The sequence below is a fragment of the Mustela nivalis genome (genome assembly GCF_964662115.1).
Source record: "Mustela nivalis genome assembly, chromosome: 6".
Lineage (NCBI taxonomy): Eukaryota > Metazoa > Chordata > Mammalia > Carnivora > Mustelidae > Mustela > Mustela nivalis.
In genome coordinates this window covers 16,253,175-16,274,419 of record NC_139025.1, presented here as the reverse complement: position 1 = coordinate 16,274,419, position 21,245 = coordinate 16,253,175, and the positions used below count along the sequence as shown (strand labels likewise).

The window sequence follows — 21,245 nt, the reverse complement described above, 5'->3', positions numbered from 1 at the left end:
GGGGAGTCTGCTTGGGATTCTCTCCCTCTGCCCCTTCTCTCTCTCTCTCTCAAATAATAAATAAATCTTTTTAAAAATAATAAATGAATAAATGGCAAGAGAATTCCTCAGGTCTGTAGCCATCAACACAGCCATCTGCATCTGTGTCTTAAACCTCACACCCAACTCTGTTTCCAAGGCCAGAGGGGAAGAGAGGAGCACAGGTGGGGATGGGGATTGGGCTGGGTCCAGACAGGCCTGCCCAAACCTCCCTCCCAGACCCTGAGGCCACCAGGGACACCTCCATCGCCAAGTAACTGGCCTTCCCACTGCCCCAATCCCTGTTCCACACTGCAGCCGGAGGGATCTTTCCAAGGTCTGTCTCTCTCCAACGGAAACCTTCCATTGCTCTCCATGACTGCATAATCCATCATCATAACGGGGACACTTGTGAGAGTGAAAGCGGGAGCTATTGATAAATAGGCCAGGACCAGAGGCATAAAGGGGGAATGCCCTAGACTGTGCAGCACAGAGGATGATCCTACATAGTGAGGACCGGACCGGGGGCTGCCTGTCCCTCCGTTCTCTCCCTTGTACTCTACCTTGTAGCTACATTGTAGCGATAGTGTAGCTACAGCTACACTGACATGTTTTTCAATTCTGTAACCACATCCTTAAACACCTCCTGCCTCTAACCTTTGCTTGCACGGTTCCTGCTAAGCCCCTCCATGCTGTCCTTCATCTCCTTAGCTCCTGTGCCTCTTTTATGTCTCGATAAGCAGTCTTTCCTCAGCGGGGGCTGGGCTAGGACCTCGCGGCGTGTTCTATCAGCCCGCCCGGCTTGCCCAGTGCCTGACGCAGTGCGCATGACCAGTCCCCGCTTCTGTCTGCTGTCCCATGCAGACGTCACCTGCTTGTCTGCTCTGCAGCGGGTACTTGCTACACACTGCATGGGAGGAGGGAGGGATGGAGAGTTGGAGGCAGGGATGGAGGGATGGATGGATGAACAGGGGATAAATGAATTCCAGCCCCAGCACTTGCTAGCAGTGTGACTTTGGGAAAGTAATGTGACCTCTTCTGAGCTCTAGGTTAGTCTCTACAATAGGGATAACCAATGTTTATCTTACTGGAATGTTATAAGATTAAACGAGGCATGTGAGTTGTCTGCATACAGTAGGTGCTCAGCAAATGTTCCCGGAACATGAAGGACAGCTAGCAGCATTCATTGGGCGCCCTTCACTGCACCAGTGTGTGTTCACTTGGCATATCTTTTTTTTTTTTTTAAGTTTCTCCTCCTTTTTTTTTTTTTTTAAAGATTTTATTTATTTGTCAGAGAGAGAGTGAGGGAGAGCAAGCAAGCACAGGCAGACAGAATGGCAGACAGAGGCAGAGGGAGAAGCAGGCTCCCTGCCGAGCAAGGAGCCCTATGTGGGACTCGATCCCAGGACGCTGGGATCATGACCTGAGCCGAAGGCAGCTGCTTAACCAACTGAGCCACCCAGGCGTCCCTCACTTGGCATATCTTGCCTGCTAATGGGCTGACAAGCCCTGGAAGGCAGGCATCTGGTGTGAGACTTCCCACTCCCTGCTATGCCCCGCCCAGCTCTTCAGGCACTCAGGGTTGGAAAGGAGGTGCGGGACCCTCCATCCGTCTTGGGGCCTGTGGGAGACCTGTGCCTTGGAACCTTCTTGAAAACTTCCAGCCCAGTGTTGGTCCACCATCTCTTCCAAGAAGGCTCCCAGCTCTTGGAGTCTAACTCCAACCTGTAACGGCCATTTGCCTACCCCAGATACTCACAGCCCACTGGTGTACACATGGCCCCATGCTGTCTGCACCTGTGACCTTGGATTTTCTCTCTGCTTGTTGCAAGCATGAGAAGAAACCCATATATTCCTCAGCCTCGGAGAAAACCGAGGCCACATGAGCCTCCTGTCTCCAGCTCCCACAGGAGAGACTGTGTCTGCTCCTTCCTATGTGTCCCCCATGGCAGCTGGCACAGTGCTAGGAACTTAGTACATGTCTAAAAATGTCTGTCAATGAATCAATGACTGAGTGAAAGAATGAACACACGGACGGGGCGCCTGGGTGGCTCAGGGGGTGAAAGCCTCTGCCTTTGGCTCAGGTCATGATCCTGAGGTCCTGGGATCAAGCCCCGCATTGGGCTTTCTGCTCGGCAGGGGAGCCTGCTTCCTCCTCACTCTCTGCCTGCCTCTCTGCCTACTTGTGATCTCTGTCTGTCAAATAAATAAATAAAAATCTTAAAAAAAAAAAAAAAGAATGAACACACAGATGAATGAATGAATGAATTAGAACTAGCAGAGTGTTAAGAGCAAATGCTTTGAAGTAGCCTCAGGCTTGAATCTCAGTTCTACCACTCAGCTGCTGAGGGTCCTGGGCAAGTAACTTAACCTCACCGTGCCCTAGCTTCCCCATCTGTAGAGAGATGATAATGAAGGCACCAACCTCACACAGTTATCAAGCCAACGAAGAGATAATACACTCACAGGACTCGGCACACTGCCCGACTTTACAAACGTTAGCAATGGCGGCTACCTGCTGGATCCCATAGAACAGAGCCGGAGCCACGGATACTGGTGTTACTATCACTACCTGGTAATGAACAAACGATCCAGAGTGGGGCGCTGGAGACCACCAGCCTGGACTGATGAGCGTTCCTGGTCATGTTCCTTCACCGACATCTATCATTTTTGAGACATAGCAAAGGCTTAAGAGCTGGGACTCTGGTTGGGGGCTGGGGGGTGGTATGGAGAACAAACACCCTGCTTGGCACGGTCCATGTGAAAGGGTCAGGACCTGCTCTGAGGGCCTGGGCGGGGGGTGGGGGAAGGTGACCCCCTCTGGTGGTCTTCATGCATGCAGAGCTGGGTCGGACCCCAAGGTCCCTGAGGGCAGAGGCTTGGGGGTCCCCTCTGGGGGGAAGGGAGGAGGCTGAGGCCAGCCAGATGAGATGCGGGGCTGGAAGAGCCCCTTGCAGCTCAGGGTGCCACCAGCTGCCTCTCTGGTGCTAGGAGACTCTCCAGGTGCTAGGAACACCGCTCCCAGCTCAGCGGCTGTCGCCTACATCTTTAGCATACGCCCTAGACAACTTTGGCAGCCACCAGGGTTTCGAAATGAGTCGGCACCGTCCTAGGCCATGTGGGTCCATCAACACCAGGTCTGATCTCATAGAGGGGACTTGGCTCCTCCCAGCTTCTCTGGTCTTCCGGTGACCTGGCTGGGCGGGATCTGAGGCCAGTGGTCCTGGGTTGTCTTGTGTTGGGGAAGGGGCACTGGCTGGGAGGCAGGGAAGGACCGAGGGGTAGCGGCCGGAGGGACCGATGCCAGCAGGTCCACCTCGATCCCACAGGCTTTGGTAACAAGCTCACTCTGAAGAACGACATGGTGCCCCGGCCCACCCCCCCCAACCCCCAACACCCCGCTCACCCGCTGCAGAAACTCCGTCCGCTCCTTCTTCTTGTTCCGGCATCGGGCTGCTGCCACTTTGTTCTTCTCCCGGCGTCTTTTCCTCCGCTCCTCTTCTTCATCTAGCTGTGAGGGCACAGAGCCGCCGGTCAGACGTGGAGGCAGGCCTGGAGGACAGCGTCCCTCCTGACACACACAGACGGACGGACCGTCCCCCTTCTAACTCACGTCTCGGCAGAAAGTGAGCCACCCCTGCCTGCCGGCCCACAGCTTCCCGGCTGATGAGGTGGAAACGTCTCCCAGCCGGCCCACGGATCCTTCTGGAGCAGGTGGGCAAACCCGGGAGGGGTCAGTGGCCCGGGAGAGCAGGGCGGTCGGGTTCTGCCAGAGTTCAGGAGGCTCCGAGCCTGGCAAGTCTACTCACACAGAGGTCCCTTGCCCAGCCCGAGCCTTCTGGGCACTATTTTCCAGGCCAGTGGTTCCCAGGCACTTCCTTTAAAAAATGCCTTGGGCATGAACACAGATTTCACATTCTACTCCCACGCACTTCCACCTCCCCGGGCTACCCTCCCTCCTGGTCCTTCCAGAGGCTCCCATTTACCTCCTGGTGCTCTCAGACTCCCCAGTCTCCTCACCCAGCTCTGATTCTTTTCCTGTCTTCTGCACACTCCTCCTCTGACACCTACCTGCACCCCAGGATCCCAGGGCCCCCCAGAGCGCCCTGAGCTGGACACAAGCAGAGGGGCTTCCTAAGTCTCCAGCTTGGCTTGCTTCTCCCCTGGGACACATTAGAAAGTTTCCCACACATAAGACAGGGCCCATAAATGGCAAGGTAGCAATTCACAGCCCACCAACCCTGACTTTCAATGGAAGTTGCAGGTTCTGTTGTTTCCTTAGTAATAACAACAAGAGTTGCTCTCCCATGACTTTTTCTTAAATGCTTCCCACACAGGTCATGCTATCCTCACAATCAGTGAGGAAGGTCCTGTTGCTGACCCATTTCACAGTTGGAGGGACTGAAGACCAAGGCCATCCGACTAAGAAATGGCAGGGTTGGGATTTCAACTCGGATTTCTCTGACTTCAACCTCCCTGCTCTTGATTGACCACAGGCCGCACACAGCCCCATCAGGATCAGTATGATGCGGTGCCTCTCGCTGCCGGTTAGCTACCAGGAGGATCTGGAGGACACACGGGACCAGCTGGGCAGGGGACAGCCTAGAGTCAGAGGCCACTAGAGAAGTCGTCGGATTGCTCTGGGCTTGCCAACTCTCTCACTTCTCCAGCCAGTGGGGGTGAATCTGGCAGCCTGAGGCCTGGAACAAGGTCTCAGCCCACAGGGCTCCAGGCCAGGAAAATAAACAGCCTCTCTCCGTGCACTCCCGGCATGCTCTAGGAGCTGAGGACCCAGAGCCTGGCTGGAGACCAGCACCCACGGCCATCAGCACAGGCCTTGGTGAGGCAGCCCTTTCTCCTTCTCCACCACCTCTGAGCTTTTCCCTGACCCACGCCCACCCCTCCTGGAGGGGCTCCTTGTCAACACCGCCACACCCAAGCACCTCCCAGCCCCTTGGCCTCCCTTGAAACAGAACCAGAAGTGACAGCCCCTTTGGCTGACCTGCATCTGGGAAAATAGAAACCCGGACAAAATTGATTCCACCCAACCTCAACCTCACCCCCAGCACTGCCGAGGTAACCGTGACGACAGGCAGAGGGAAGGAACTGGAGGAAGTGGCTGGCAGTGCAATCTCCCCTCGGCCAGGAGGGTTTGCCCACAAACTGCCGAGGTGATGTGTGCAACCCGGGCAGAGTGCGGGGCTCACGGGGCCGGGGCAAGCCGGGGTCCTGGCAGGGAAGCCACTTCCCAGGAGATACAAGCTCTGTCCTCCAAGACCCCACCACCAGACCTGCACAGAGCCAGACACAAACGGAAGCTGCTCCTGCCACAGATTCGAAGGGGCTCAGTGCTGGGCATTTAAGAACTCAGCTGGGCTAGGCTGATGCCCACATGGGGGGCTGCTCCAGCCTCCCTGTCCCGCCTCATCCACCCCCTCCAGCCATCACCCTCTCTCCAAATGTCTCCCCCTTCTCCACGCCAGCTGGACCCTCCTGAGATGACCTTCCTTTCCTCCTTGAACTCTTACTCCACCTTCAAGAGCAAATGTCACCTCTCCCAGGAAGGCTCTTCTGACTTCCCAGACAGAATTAACTGCTTTGTGCTGCCGCAGCACTGAGTACCCCACTGTAAGAGTCTCTCTCATGTCCCGTCATATTTGTCCTCCCCGCTAGGCTGAAGGATGGGGGACTTGAGCAGCCCCAACACCTGACCAGAACACGGCGCTTCATACGGGCTCAGCAAATGTTAGTCAAATGAATGAAATAAAAGATGCCAGGGAAAGATGGCACGGGTTTGGATTCTAGAATTATAAAAGCGATTTATTGCCTCTGTTTGTCTCTGCATAAGCCTTTCCTTGGTGCTAGTAAGTAGCCTTTTCCACCAGGGTTGGCCTCTTCGGTCTGCCTACAGGAGGCCTTCAAAGGTTGGGGGTTCAGTCCTGTCTTCCCCAGGAGCACATGGACCACAGAGCCGCAGGCCCCTGATATGTACAGCGGGTCTGCACAGATCCTGAATAGGCCCGGACACAGTCTGGGCTGGGCAGTGAAGCTTAACCCCTGCTAAAGTCCCACGGCCCCCCAGGAGCCTTCAAGCCCACCCCCCAGGCCTCTCCTGCACCCCTGCTCCCTCTCAGCTGACATCTCCCAATAAAGCCAGAAATGGCCCGAAGCCCCACGACCACACCTCCCCCACGGACACCGCACGGCGTCTTCCCCAAATTCTCCTGCCGCTACACAAGAGCCCTCCAGGAACATTTAGAAAACGGCAGCTGAAGTCCTGCCAAAAATAAGCAGGGAGCTGGGCAGTGCCCTCAGCCTTCTCTTCCCCCACGGGCACTCTGTGTCCCCTGCTGGGCCAGAAGGGAGACCGCCCTGCACCGCCGCCACGGCCTCCACCCTCCTCCCAGCCTTCTCTCCCCACAGGTCAAGGCTACTTTCCACAGCTCCGATGTGCCCCAGGGTCCCTCAAGCACTTGGCCGGGAGGGGGTGAGGCAGTAGACAGCGTTCTCACCACACACAGTTCAGCCCTCTAAAACTGGAACCCCAAAATGGGGCATGACGATTTGTTTTCTGCAGATACAGCTGGAATTTACGAGACTATTTAAGAGGGAGGCAGCTGGACACATTTAAAGACCCAGGAGATGGGTGCCTGTTCTCAAAGTGAGCTCTGGCTCTCCCCAGTTCCCAGGAAGGCCCAGGGCAAAGCTGTCGGTGTTTTGGGGTGAGAAGAGAGGGGTACCCCTGTGCCACACTTCTCGTTGGCCCCTGTGCCACACTTCCATTGGAGGGACAGGCTTGGGGACCCATAGCCGAGAGGGTCCTCCTGCCAGGCAGTCCCTCCTCAGAGAGGCTGTTCTCAGAGCTCTGCTGTGGGGCTGGGGGATGTGAGCCCCCGACCACGGCTGACTGGACGAGGTGTGAACGGCTGACCAAGCTGGGCTGTGTTCGCTCCTGGAAATCTGAAATCGGGCTGCTGGGCCGGGGGGCAGCCGCCTTCAACCCTGGGCCCTGAGAAGCAGAAAGACCGGGATACTGATCTGATGTTCGGAGACGAGCAGAAACCGAACCCCCTGTGTCGGGACAGAAACAAACACTCAACCAGAGAGGGGCGTCGGGGAGACAAAAAGCGGGAGTGGGTGACAGAGAAAGCAGGGCCAGGCCCCGGGGTGCGGCCAGGGAGGCGCCCAGGACACACAGGGAAGGAGGCGCTCATTCTCCAGCTCACGCAGGCCCAGGGCCGCCACCCGAGACTGACTGCCTCCTTCAACGGCCTCTTGCAGGGTATCCTGTTTGCCTCACCCCGTCCAGGCAGAGAGAGAGAGAGAGAGAGAGGAGAGAGCTCCTGATAGAGAAGGTGATGACAGAGATGGAGAGGAAAGAGAGAAACAGAGACAAAGAGGTAGAGCCTTTAGAAAGAGGAACACAGACGCATGAACAGAGGTCGGCGGTTCATTCAGGCCGAGAGGACAGACAGAAAGCACATGCGGAGAATCCTCTGGATTCCACCCCTGGAGGGGCCCTTGGGTCCTGCCCCTTGGATCCCTGATGCATACCCCTGAAACTACCCTGAAAAATTCCTCTTGTGGCCTGAAGGGAGTTTGAGAAGGTTTCCGCCTCTGGGACACCAGGGTCTCTTCCTTAGGAAATCAGGTGATGCCAGATAATAATGGAGGAGCAGAAGGTGTCCCCCAGGGATTCGTTGGGTGGGTGGGTGGGGGGGAATCACTGCTACCCAGGAGCCCTGCTTCTAGAACACTGAGAATATGGCAGAGCTGGGAGGCAGAAGGACTTGAGCAAACAGAGGTGGGTCACCTCAGCAGGCATCAAATCCTTGGGCCTAGAAGTCCCAGGAGATCATCTAGGACAGTCCTGTTACCCTCCCCCATTTTTACAGATGAGAAAGCAAAGATATCAAGGCTGCCTGGGAGGCAGGGACCGCTTCGAATCCAGGCCTTTTGGCCTCAGGGCCCAAGCGCCTCCTGCTCTTTGAAGGGCTGGTGGTCTCTGTCACGGCCCCCATCCCCTGGCTCTGAGGGCCATGACTATGTTGTTCTCTTTCCGATTTGGGTCTTTTAAAATAAATACAATTCATTGCACAAGGAACGCTGGATGGGTCCCGTCCAAGCTGACCGGCGTTGAGGAGGGGCCCCCCGCCACTCCCCTCTCGCAGGCCACGTGGCTTTCACGTGGTGGCAAACTTCGCCCAGACTTGACTTTGAATTCTGATATTTCATAAGCATTTCCAAAAATATATCTGGCAGGGCCGACAAAGAGACAGGATAAGAGCGAGCGATGACACTGTGTAACCCGGGGCGCCGGACACAGGGCCGCTCTCCCATGGACGGAGCAATGAAGGCGAGCGCAGTCAGGCAGGCGACAAGCCCCCAACACTCACCAGAGGGCCGGAGGTCTGAGAGGCCATGTCATGTGCTAGGAACCATAGCACGGACAGAGAGAAGCAGGCCGAGTGGAGACTCAGGGCATCAGGGCGGTCAGCCCGGCCTTCAGGGCCTCTGAGGCCTGGGTGCTCCTGGGCAAGTCTGGAGCCCAGACTTGAGCCCAGACATGGCCTCTCTGAGCCTCTGAGTCTCCCCGTGCAAGGAAAGCACTGAGCACTACAGCCTAAGCTTGTAACAAGGACTGAGTTCTAGTCCAGAACTAGTCTAGCCCAGGGCCTGGGACACAGGACGTGTCCGCCACGTGCCAGATCTCGGGCCTGCCTTCCCAGGTGAGGTAGGGAGGCAGTGCTGGCACAGCCTGGGGCACACCCACCCTCCATGTGGCGGAATGTGGCACAGGAGACCCAAGGGGGGGGGACGTGGAGGGAGGCAGGCTTGAGGGTGCTTTAAGGCACACAAGCTGTCCATAGCAGCCCTACAGCCTCCATGTTAAGCCCCAGCCGGGCACACTAGGGTCCCACCCCCCCACAGGAGCCACACGGCACGGAGGAGCCACATTTCAACACCAGGGACCCACGAGCACCCTGGGAAGTAAACACCCAAATACCAAACATACCAGACATTCCCCCACATAAACACGGCTGCGCTTAGCCCAGGCTGCGGTTCCTCGCCACTCCCCTGTCCAGCCACGCATCCACACACAGAGCAGGGCAGTTCAGGGGCAAGACCTCTGCAAGCCAGCAGGGCCAGGCCCACAATCCTCCTCCTCCACAATTCCTCCTCCCCGGGGGAGGAATGAGGAAACCCCGGGGGCCTCCGTCCAACACCCTGGCTGACCCCACCACCCCCACCCCGCAGGGGCCAAGCCCCCCTTCCCATCAGCATCTCTCCAGGGCCCGAGCCGCTGGAAACCTTCTGCCCTCCTCTCCTGTCTTCTCCAGCAAGCCTCCCCCTCTCTCAACGGGCCGTAGTCTAGATGTCAGCTGTGAAATCCTGGGCAGGGCCGTAAGAGAAAATTCAAGCCAAATGGTCAGTCTAAGGCTCGAGTTGCAAACTCTAGTCACCTCCAGGGGCCAAGCAAGGAACCATTAGTGAGGGAAGAGGGCTGGTTGGGGCTGGGGTCTGCAGACAGGAACACCCCAGCTGGCCCCACACCGGCTGCATGGTCTCAGCACGGACAAATCTTCCAAGTTTTCAAGGCTTGCTGAAAATATGAGTTTTTAAGTAAAATCTTCCAGTTTTCAAAGTTGGCAACAAATTCCATCTTGAAAAGAACACTTTAAGGGCTGAACTTGTGTGGGCAGCTGATTTAAGGACCCCCAGCAGGGGACAGACTCCGGCAGGGTGGGTCCTCAGACACTTGGCTCTAGTCACCGAGATGTCCCCCTCCAGGACCGTGGGCCAATCAGTTTCTCTCTCCCATCCTCTGGCTCATCTTTAATAAACACAATATTGCCTACTTCTTGCTCACCTTTAACACCTTTCTTTGCAAGGGGGGTTTTAGGGGCGTCTCTCCCAGGCGAGGAAACAAGGCAAAGGTCAGCCCAAGGTTGCCAAGCCAGGAGGAGACAGGGCTCCGAATCCATGACGTCACACTGCCTTCCGACAGGGGGCTGGAGTCAAAGCTCCCACAGGCCGCAGCCGGCTCTGACGTCCCCGGGTTTTTACTCCCCCAGCCTTCAAGAACAGTGTTGGTCTGACTGAGGGGAGAGGCAGGAGGATGTGGGAAGGATACCTTTTCCCTTTTAAAAAGTTTCAGAAATAGTCACTTCACAGACTCTTAGAGCCAGAAAGGGGAAACCCCTAAGCCAACCCCTGCATTTTATAGATGAGAAGACTGAGTCCCCGAGAAGGGAGTGGTTTCCTCCAAGACTCACGCTCGAGGGCAGGGCCTGGGTCCTCACGGACGAATCCAAAGGATGCTGCTTGCTCAGCTCCCCCCTGCCCCCGGGGCCTTCTGGCTCCACCTGACTCCCTCTTTCTAGAATTCTCTGTGCTCTGGAAGCACAACCCTGACCTCGTCTGTCCCTCTTCTACTTCTCCGGCCTCTCCTTTTCCGTCCCTTGCCCAGGACCCTCTTCCTGTCCCCTTCAGGCTGATGTCTCCCAGGGTCCCACCCCTGGCCTGTGGCTTTTCTCACTCCACGTGCCCCCGCCACAGATCACTGTGCTTTCGACCGCCGTCTGTGTACGAATGCCAACCGGATCTCTGGCATGAGGCCCAAACATCCAGCTGATGGTCTGGGTGTTCAATCTGGATGTCCCTCAGCTCCTCAAAGTCTTTATCCTTGATGAGCTACTTCCTCCTACTCTTGCCCCAGGCTGGCACCGTGGCCTACGTGCTCACTGGACGGAGACCTTCAGGCCTCCAGGCTCACTCATGTGTCCTTCTTCTTATGTCCAGTTTTGGCTACCCAGGCCGTCCCACTCTACATCCTGAATCCTCCTTTTCCCCATTGCCACTTTCCAGGCCTTCCTTCCGTCTCTCTCTCTCTCCTAGACCTCCTAGGAGGCCTCCTGACCCTGCACAGCCCTATCCTCCATCCCAGCCACGGGAGGGGAATCTTTCGAGAATGCAAATCTGACCCAGTTACCGGTCTTGGGTCCTCAATTTTCTTGCCCAATTGACATTCGATTCAGGATAGAGCTCAAGCCCCTTAATGTGTCAAGTAAGGGAGGCTTTGACTTGGCCTCATGAACTCTGGTCTCAGCTGCCATCTGTCCCACCACCCCCCCCCCATGTTACTGCAGCCCTGACCCTCTCCAAACCCCACACTCTGCAGGCCACATGCCTTTGCTGTCTCCTTGGCTTCTTCTCACCCTGTACATTCAGCTCAAGCATCACCACCTACAGGAAGCCCTCCTTGGTTCTCATCCCTTCCAGGCTGAGGAGGTATCCTTTTGCTCTGGGCTCCCATAGAACTCTGAGCTTATCCTGGACCCTGTCATGCTGTATTGTGACCTTAGTTTCTGCCCCCTCCTTGAAACTGGGAGTTCTGTGAGAGCACAACGCGTGTCTCGTTGGCTTTCTGTGTGCTCTGCACCTCGCTGAGTTTGTGGCCACCCGGAGTGCTCACTAAATGTTTGCTAAAAGGAGGCCTGATCCACAGAGCTGGTGACCTGGGCGAGACTCCTCACGCCCGTTCCGTGCCCTCTCCACTTCAGCCCGGATGCCCCCATGGCCAGGCTACAGCAAACACACCCACCTAGGAGCAAACCCACGTGGTGGGTGCCGGGCTCACTCAAAGCATCAAGCCAGCCCAGCCAGCCACCAGGTGAAGGCTCTGAGTGAGCAAGAGCTGCCAGGGGCAAGGCCTCCACCTGCCAGGATGACTCACTCGGCTCCTCTGGCTGCGAGCGCAGGTGGGTAGGCACCCGCTCAGCGCACTCGCACTCGGCGTCCACAGGAAGTGGCGGGGAGTGGCGGGGCTGCAAAGTAAGCCCCATCCTGAGGTTCCGGAACTGAGCAGACCTAGAGATCCTAGCACCCTGCGGCACCCACAGGCCAGGAAGCTCAAGCTCAAAGAAGGGGAGGAAGTCTGCCTCCGTCCCCGGTCAGATGGTGGCAGGACCCATCTGAACACCACCGCTTCCTAAACACCTTCTAGAGGGAGGGAACGCTTTCTTTTTGTACTGAAAGCCTGACACTGCTGCCATTGTTGGAGCATCAGAGCCCACGGTGGGGGGAGGGGGATGGGGGGCGTTTAGGGCAGGGTGGGGAATCAATCCCAACTGAACTGACTTCTCAGTCTCCACACATCTCAGCAAGACAAAGCATCCCCCTGACCTTGGTCCTCCCAGCCCCCTGTCCTTCCTTAGTAAGAACCTTCTCCTGGGTTAAGAGAACCTGGAAAACAATAAGCTGCTGAGGCTTGGGGCTGGTTTCTATGAGCAGAATAGGAAAGGGCCATTCTCTCAGAAAGCAGCGGAGAACAGCCCGTTTCCACTGCTAAGAAAAGACAGCATTGTGTTTGGAACAAAGCCTGAACAAGCCAGCTGGGCAGGGTGACACCCATTTGTGGATGGTCCTGCCGAGAAAAGCACAAATGCTGTTCCTGCAAAAGGGAGCTAGGGGCCTGGAGACACGGGAAAAATCACCTTGGCGGGATGGAGAGTCTAGCACTGAACATAAAGGAGCTGATGATTGTCAGGAAAACCTTTTGCTAGAGAAGAGCTATTTGAAGAATGATGGCTTTTGTTGAAATACGTCTTTTTCAGGTCTGTTTCATATTTATGGTTTGGTGAGGTTTCGTTTCCCACGAGGCCATCAGTCAATTTTCTTGCCCAATTGACATTCGATTCAAAAGATGAGAAAGGGAGAGAAACAGTGGCCCCCACAAGACTCTCCCCACCCCCCAAAAGACTGGTAAGGAGCAGAATATATCTGGCAGGGAAAATCAATTTTCTCGAAAAGAGTTAAAAACACAGTTAAAACCAATTCTTTAACAACAGCAGTGTAATATGCCTCGATTATACTGGGGTAAAAAAAAAAAAAAACCAAAAACCAAAAAAAAAAAAAAAACACAGACAAGAGCTCCTGCAAAATGACTACCTACAATTAAATGAAAATGCAGTTGTTGCAAAGAATTTTCATGAGCAGAGCTGTTCTCAAAGTCCCGAGTTGGCCAAAGTAGTAGAATGTTTCAAGTACCATCATCCTATTAAAGCCTTGGAAGTCATTTGTCTTTCATCATGAAGGTGAAAATCAAGGTCCTTGGCTTAATTATTCTCCACCAATGCTGTTCGGTTTCATCTGTATGCAGGGTGTGCAGCTAAAACACGGATTTCAGCCAATTTCTTTCAGGCATAAGGCATAGATAACAGACAAATCACTGAGCAGAACAGGCGACCTCTATTTTGCGGGACCTGAACTCTGGCTAAAAAAATCCCACCCAGGTGACGTGACCAGATGAATTCACAGCCAGGGATGCCTTGGCCCGGAGGATGGAGGGGTTTCACCATGGGTGATACATGTAAGGAAATGGATGCAATAAAAGTTGAGAGATGGGGAAGGAAGGGCTTTGCAGCACGCAGGCAGGTAGGGGTGGGGGTGGGGTGGGGGTGAGGTGGGGGTGGGGTGGAGCCAGAGAGCTCCCCCAGCCCCAGGTTCTCCGAGCAAAGCCCCGAGAACTCTAGCCAGCTACAGCGATGAACAGCTTATCTGATCTTCCCTCTGAAACTATAAAGCAGCTTCATTAATTCAGAAATCCCTTAGGCTGTGAATGCTGGCAGCGGGGAGGTTCTCAATACCTGGAAATAACTGGTTTGGAAATGTCTGCAAACTCAGAAGGGCTTCCCGCCTCACACAAATTCAGGTGCCGCACACATGAATGGACAGCTGATGGCGTGCAGGTCCCTCCAGACAGTTTGAGATCGCTGTCGAGAAAAACGTGTTCTTAGACCCTCGTAGCATTCTCAGAGAGGATCATGGTCAGTCGGAGCTGGAAGAGACGCTAGGGTCATCTAAACCTGCAGAGAGGGCGCCTGGGTGGCTCGGCGGGTTAAGCGTCCACCTTCGACTCAGGTCATCATCCTGGGGTCCCTGGATAGTGTCCCATGTTGGACTCCCTGCTCTGCGGAGAGTTTGCTTCTCCCTCTGCCCCTCCCCTGGCCCCCACTTATTCTCTCAATCTCTCTCTCTCTCTCTCAAATAAATAAATAAAATCTTAAAAACAAAACAAAACAAAACAAAAACCGCAGAGAGCATCAGAATGCCCCGGAGGGCTTGTTTCCTCCCAGAGTTCTGGACTCCACCTTCTAGAACAGCTGCTTCAGTGGTCTCAGAATGAGACCCAAGAACTTTTAACGTGCTCCCCGGATGCTGGTCCACTGCTCTGCAGACCCCACTTGGAGGTGTGCCAATGTGAGCCAGTGGATTTCCGATTGGTTTCGGCAGCAGAAGTCTCTTGCTCAGATAATATCACACTATACTAAACAGACACAGGCGGTATTTTATTAAGGGGCTCACATTGTATCACAGACTTACTGTAGTCATTCAGTGAGAACAATAAGGTGTGTTGTGACTGATGTAAAGCCTTTTGCTCCGAGGTTATGGGGAACAGCTGCGGATTTCTGACAGCCTCAGGATCCAAATTATTCCCATCTCATGTTCCCTTGCACACGCCGATCCGTAATTACCAGTGGCACGTGTGTGAATACGGACACAGGTAAATCACACTGTACCAGCTTGCCCTGCTTGCTCATCAGTTAAAGAGGAGTAGCAGGAAAAGCTCTGTTCTGAAGTCTACACAAAGTCAATTAACCTGGTGGCAGGCATCGCCCCCGTGGTGCTCCCCAAAGCGTTAGATTTGATAACTAATAGGTATGAGCATGTGTGTGGGTCTTGATTTTAAAAAAGCACAGGATAAAATTATGCTTTAAAAGTGACTTAACCTCTCAAAATCTCAGTTCTCTCACAACGAATGGCACCAATAACACCCACCCGCTGTACGGTTGTTAAACAGATCAAAAGAGATGATGTCTACAAAAGCAGTTTGCAAACTATAAAGTGCATTGCTCACGTGAGCCTTCTATCCTGAACCCAGATGTCCTCACTCCTTCAAAGACCTGGGCCGGTTTATATGGCACCAGAGGTTTCCACCAACGGCCACAGGCTACAGCCACCTGCTGGCTCCACCCAGACCAACTGATTCAGTCTCTAGGCTCCATTCATGTCTACATATATATATATATATATATTTTTTTTTTTTTTTAAACTCTCCAGGGGACTCTAATGAGTAGGCAGGATTACTCCATATTTCCTCCCAAGTTCCATACAAAATCCTGCCACATAGTCTCATTGCTTCTGGATGGCCCCTAGCAATAAAAAGGAAAAGAGGAGAAAATGCCCCTAATGAGATCCTGGTTTTTTCACCGCTGTTGGCTTAAGAGGGGGTTTTAATCACTATAGCTACGAATTTTGGAGCCCGGATACATGCCAGGCCATTTACAGCATTATGTCTTCGAATCCTCCCCACACCTATGTGACATAGATATTATCCTTCCTCATTTTAAAAGCAGCTTTATTGAGATGAAATTCACCAATTTGCCCTCTTGAAGTCCACAACTTGATGGCTTTCAGTATATTCACAAAGTTGTGTGACTATCACCACCATAAATGTTAGAGTATTTTCATGAATTCCAAAAGAAACCCCACACTCCTTACCAGCCGCTCCCCACCTCTCCCATCTCCCCCAGCGCCAGGCCCCAGGGATGGTTCTCCTTGCCATCTCTATGGATTTGCCAATTCTGGACATTTCCTATCAATGGAATCCTGCAGCACATGGTTCTTTGTGACTGGATTCTTCCACTAAATGTAAATGTTCTCAAGTTCATCCATGTTGTAGCAAGTATCCGTATTTTATTCCTTTTCATGACCAAGTGATAGTCTACTGTATGGGTAGATCATATTTTTTAATCTGTTCTTCTACTTATGGACATTTGGGTCATCTCTACTTTTGAAATATTGTGAATAATACTTCTATGAACATTCATGTACAAGTTTTTGCATGGACATCTGCTTCTTTCTGTTGGGTACCTATCTAGGAGTGGAATTTTTGAGAACTATTTTCTGTGGTTGCACCATTTTATGTTCCCACCAGCAGAGTATGAGGATTACAACTTCTCCAAAGGGTCACTAATATTTGTTACAATATTTGTTACAAGTTTAGTATAGTCATCCTAGTGGATGTGAAGTGGTCTCTCAGTGGTTTTCATTTCTTTGATGGCTAATGATGTTGAGCATCTTTTCTTGTGCTTATTAGTCATTCATGTATCTTCTCTGAAGAAATGCACATCACCCACTTTTATTATTGAGTTGTAATAGCTCTTTACATATTCTATATACGAGACCCTTATCAGATCTATAACGTGCAAAACTTTGCTCTAGTTCTGTGGACTATCTTTTTACTTTATGACCCTTGAAGGACAAAAGTTTTTAATTTTGACGATGTCAGATGTACCTATTTTTTATTTTGTTGCTTGTAGTTTGGTGTCCTGTCTAAGAAATCATTGCCTAATCCAAGCTCACAAAGATTAACAGCTGTTTTCTTCTAAGAGTTTTATAGTTTTAGCTCTTATATTAAGTCTTAGATCCATTTTGAGCTAATTTTTGCATCTGGTGTGAGACAGGGGCCTGTCTCCCCCATTTATACAAAGGCAGAACTGAAGTTCAAATGCCTAGTAACCTCTCCAGAGCCCAATTGTTCCAATGCAACAGTCCTGCTTTGCTACAGTGCCTCCAAAGAGCCAAGTTTTTCTATTGGTGCTGGCTGTGGGGAGGGGCAGGAAGAAGGGTTATGGAGCCAAACTGTGTGGGAGCTTGCCATCCAGAACACGCATAAGCACCCTGCTTAGCGAAGGGGACCCCTGCAGCCACAGCCGCTAAGCAGAACACACAGAGCCCCAGCACGGGCACGATGTGCACAGCCTCAAGGGGCTGCTAAACCCAGAAGAAGCCCATGACCTGACTCCCAGCACCTGCAGCCTGCCCAAATCTGCCTGTAAGTCCCAGGCCTCAGAGCTCCAACCTCAGGCCAAGTGGTCTTGTGTCTTGGGGACATGGTAGAAGGGAGAGCAGCTTGGCTGGCTCCAGCGCTGTTCAGCCAGCGGAGCTCACCGGCGAGATGACCCACTTTCCCAACTCTGAGTCCAGGCTGCCAGTGGACCTGGGGACACCAAAGAAAGACGGCCAGCCTTAACAGAAGAGGCCACTTTGTACGGCTGCTAAAAAAACTGATGGCTCACGGACTCTAGCATTGACCTTAACACCACAGGAAACAAGATAAGGGTCACACAAAGCAGCTTAGGAGAAGACAGAGGGTCAAAGGGCCTTCTCATTTACAGTGTGCAGGGGTAACTAAAACTGGCTGCATGACTCTTGCATGAACAACCAGACACAGGAAGGTCTGCTTGCTTCCCCGAAATCCAGGTCAAAGGTGCAACACACTGGAAAGGCCAATGCTGTCAGAACGTGTGGTGTGATTCACTGCACATGGGCCGCAGCCCCTAGAAGAGGCAATTTACAATCATATTGTGCTGGAGTCAAGGTCATCGTTTTACACTGCGCCTCAATTAATCTTCATGATGCAACTCGGTGAGTATGAGTTTCCTCTTTATATAGAGAAAGAAACTGATGCTCAACGAGACAGCCGACCTGTCCAAGGTCATACAGAGAGTAAGCGAAGGAGCCAGACTTCAAACCCAGAAGCTTGAGCCCAAGTCCGGAGCTCTTTCCAGGCTCCAGAAGCAGACCCTCGGGTTAGGAAGCCAGAATGGTGTCCTGTACCCGTGATACCTGGGACCTCCACACATTCGGGCCACTCACCATATCCAAGGGCAAATTACCCTCAAAGAAATGAAAGCCCAAAGAACAGTGTTGGAATCGATAATCCAAAGTAACTTGCATAATTAACACCTTGGAAAAGTGAAGCACATTTCTGTCCTATGTTTGTTGTGTATCTTACTGAGCGCCTGGCGTTATGTGAGACCTTCCAACTGAATTAGTTCATTTGCTCATCAGAGCAGCCCCAAGGGGTGAGTACTAAGATTACCCCCATCTTAAGGCAGAGACTCTAAGAAGGCAGCACAGGACTCCCTACACTTTGCAGAGGTGTCTGATTTCTAAGGACACAGACGCAGCCATGTCCCCACCACCCTCTCTCCAAGGGACACTGCCCTCAAACGACAGCAGGTGTGACCAACCGATGAGGTGAACCCAGAGCATCAGAACCCTTATGAAGGCTTGGGGTCCTGCATCCCAGGGGACTCGGTAACATGGGGGTCAACGATAAAAACATCCAGAGCGGCCTAGAGCGATCGCTCGCTCTCCCTCAAATGAAACTATTAAAGGAAATAAAAAAGCTAACGGTTCTTGACGGCGTGCTAACAAAGTGACGGAACTAAAGCAGAAAGTCAGGATTTCAAAGATGAGCTGGGAGATTCCTGTTCCAAGAAGGGACAGATTGGATCTCTCTGCCAAACAAGTATGAGACAGAAAAAGTGTCTGAGTCAGGGGGAAGAAGGCCAATGCTATTTCAAAGAGCCGCAAATTAAAAACCAATTATGCAAAGCTTGCTAAAAAATGTCAGTGGGCTGCTTTTATGTTTTAAATCACTAAAAACACAAGCGTGCTTACGCCAACGTTTACCCAGCACATCAGATGATTTGGGGTAACTCTGCACATGCTCAGGCTAAACACGGGTGAACAGTTTGGTGCACCAACTCTGGGATGACCACCCGTGGCCAAGGATGAGCACACCTTCCAAGACCACCCAGTAGCCCACAGACTCAGATTCATACTTCATCAGTGGTGAAAAGCCCCACAGTGTTTTTGGGGGACCCCTGGTAGAAGTTGGGTAATGACCAGTGTGAAACTCACAAACAGCCAGGTCTTTCCTGCTCTGAGAATGACAAGGACGCGGACTCAGTCTCCACATGGAAGGTGTGCTGGAAAGACAGCCCAGAATGCCCCCAATCAAGGATCAGAAGAGCCCAAGGAGAGGTATAAACAGTAAAAGGTCCCCAAGTGTAGGCGAGGAATCTCTGAACCTACTAAATATACAGATTCCGTGGACTCTGCTCTCATAGCTTCTGAGTCCATGGGCCGACGGTCAGGCCTGGGAATCTGCATCTATCAAGTTTTGCAAACAGTTTTGATGATTAGCTAAGTTTTAGAAACAGTTGGTTTGATTTTCATGATTTTCTCTCTTCCTCTCTTTCTCCCTCTCTTTCTTTCTTTTCTGCCTAAAGTCCCTAAAGTCCAGGAATAAAAAACAAACGGACAATGTTTGGAGATAAGAACTGAGAGATACAGCAATCAAGGGGTAGAAAGTTTAAGGGATTTGCTAAGTTGACACAGTTAATTAACATTTAAACCAACAAGCACATATCAAACATACAATCCATGCAAGGGACTGCACACAATGTGGTGGAAATAAAAGGAAATGTAAGATGTCATCCCCGTCTTTGGGGCCTACACACAGGACGCACACTCAAAAGCAGGCTGTGTGGAAGGCAACAGGGAATAGTGGGGACTGTGGCAAACTAAAGGCTTGTGCTAATACAGTGAGCATTTGCTACTCAGCTCTAGCTTCTTGGTGTTTATGAGGGTGTGGGCCTGGACTGACCAGATATTCTGGGTTTTTTTTAAAGGAGCCAGAAATTCCACATTTCCTGGCTTTTAAATCTAACAACACATTCCATTTTTAAAAAATTAAAAAAAAAAAAAAAAGGCAAGAAAGGAAACCACACAGTCAGGGCCAAATGAGATTCATCCGTAGGCTGACTCTTGCCCATGGAATGATGGTTTGCAGCCTCTTTCCTAAAAGGTCATCCAGTCCAAACCCCGTTGAACTTGAATGTCCTCCAGGGCCCTGCAGAGTGGACCAGAGGGTGAGCTGTCCCCTCTAGCAGGTTAAGTGTGTGTGTGTGTGTGTGTGCCCTCATGTGTGCAAGGGTGGGGCTTCTGGTCTCCCTCTGTCCATGCTGGAAATGCGTTCCAGGCACAGAGGCAGGGTGTGGGCCCAGCAGCCCACGCGGAGATGCCCTGGGGAGGGCTAAGATCTTCAGGCCGGTAGGGGCTAGTTGGCTGAGGAGTCTGGCTGGAAGGGGCTACAGAATGAAATGCCAAAGAAGGACAACTCTGGAGAAAGCTAGAGAGCACAGCTGTCTTGAAAAGGACTGTTGGAAAGGCAAGAAGAGCAAAGAGGCTAGGGAGAAGCATCGGCTCTAGAAATTCCATCCCCCCGAATATGACATCTCCAGAATCCCCCGCCAGCCATCCAAACGAGCCCTCTGGCCATTCTCCCTGTGCTTGCTCGGCTAAATTTGTCCTCACAATACTGACCACTACCTGACCTTTTACATCACACACTACTTCGTCTATTTGCATTTCTGGGTGCCCCCGACTCTGATATACAGCTCCAAGAGAAGGGGGCTTCCTCTCCTTTGTTTATGGTTCAGTTCCCAGTACCGGGCACAGGGCCAAGCACACAGTAGTTGCTTAGCACTATCTGCTGGACCAGCGGACTGCAGCCAAGCTCTTGGCACAAAACAATTCAAGTGTCAACCACATAATAATAACAACATCAGCACAGAGCACTCTATCATTTACAAAACCTGTCGTTTAACTTAATTCCTCCAATGTTCCTTTACCGAAATGCTTTGTGTGTTTGGCCACGGCCCAAGAGAACGCTGGCCTCTGCAAGGCGGACCGCCCGCCGGCCAGTTCGGCCAGCTCTCTCTCCGAGGCCTGGGGGACGACAAGGCTCCAGAAGTGCAGGATTCAGCACTAACAGGGCTGTGCATTCAGAATGATGGAGCATGGCGGGGGCTGGGTTCATCTGGCCTCCCCAGCCTGAGCGCGGGCTGATTAGACACGTGGAAGGATGTAGAGAGCCGTGGGGAGGTGGGGGGTGGCGGCAGCACAGTCTAAGGTTAACACTCTGGCTCTATAAAGTTTGACCGCTGGGCTGACTTCTCAGCTACATGGCATTGGACCTCTGTAAGTCTTATCAACCTCATCTGTCATGCGGGCACAAACCACCATCACGGTAACAGTCACTTCTAAGGGTTCCATAAACTCTTTATTTTTTTTTTTTAAGATTTTTAAAATTTATTTGACACAGAGAGAGAGATCACAAGGAGGCAGAGAGGCAGGCAGAGAGAGAGGGGGAAGCAGGCTCCCCACTGAGCAGAGAGCCCGATGCAGGGCTCGATCCCAGGACCCTGAGATCATGACCCCAGCAGAAGGCAGAGGCTTTAACCCACTGAGCCACCCAGGTACCCCTTCCACGACACTCCTGACAAAGAGCGCCTAGCACCGCACCC

At 52.6% G+C, this 21,245-nt stretch overlaps 1 protein-coding gene across 11 annotated transcripts in view; it reads right to left on the bottom strand.

Annotated features, from left to right (window-relative positions):
• JDP2 (Jun dimerization protein 2) overlaps positions 1–21,245 on the bottom strand; it is a 65,854-nt gene that overhangs the window by 30,939 nt on the left and 13,670 nt on the right. For 7 of the 11 annotated variants that reach the window (XR_014312438.1, XR_014312439.1, XM_082733570.1 and 4 more), the window contains exons 3-4: positions 16,946–17,083; positions 3,425–3,529 (exon numbers count right to left, since the gene is read on the bottom strand). Coding sequence is in view for 6 of the 11 variants with exons in the window: in XM_082733570.1 (XP_082589696.1) it covers positions 3,425–3,529; positions 16,946–17,083 (243 nt within the window). In the remaining 5 variants the exon portion in view is untranslated. Of the gene's footprint in view, positions 1–3,424; positions 3,530–13,667; positions 13,859–16,945; positions 17,084–21,245 lie in introns of all 11 variants that reach the window. The other 4 variants (XR_014312435.1, XR_014312436.1, XR_014312437.1 and 1 more) reach the window with 3 other exon arrangements.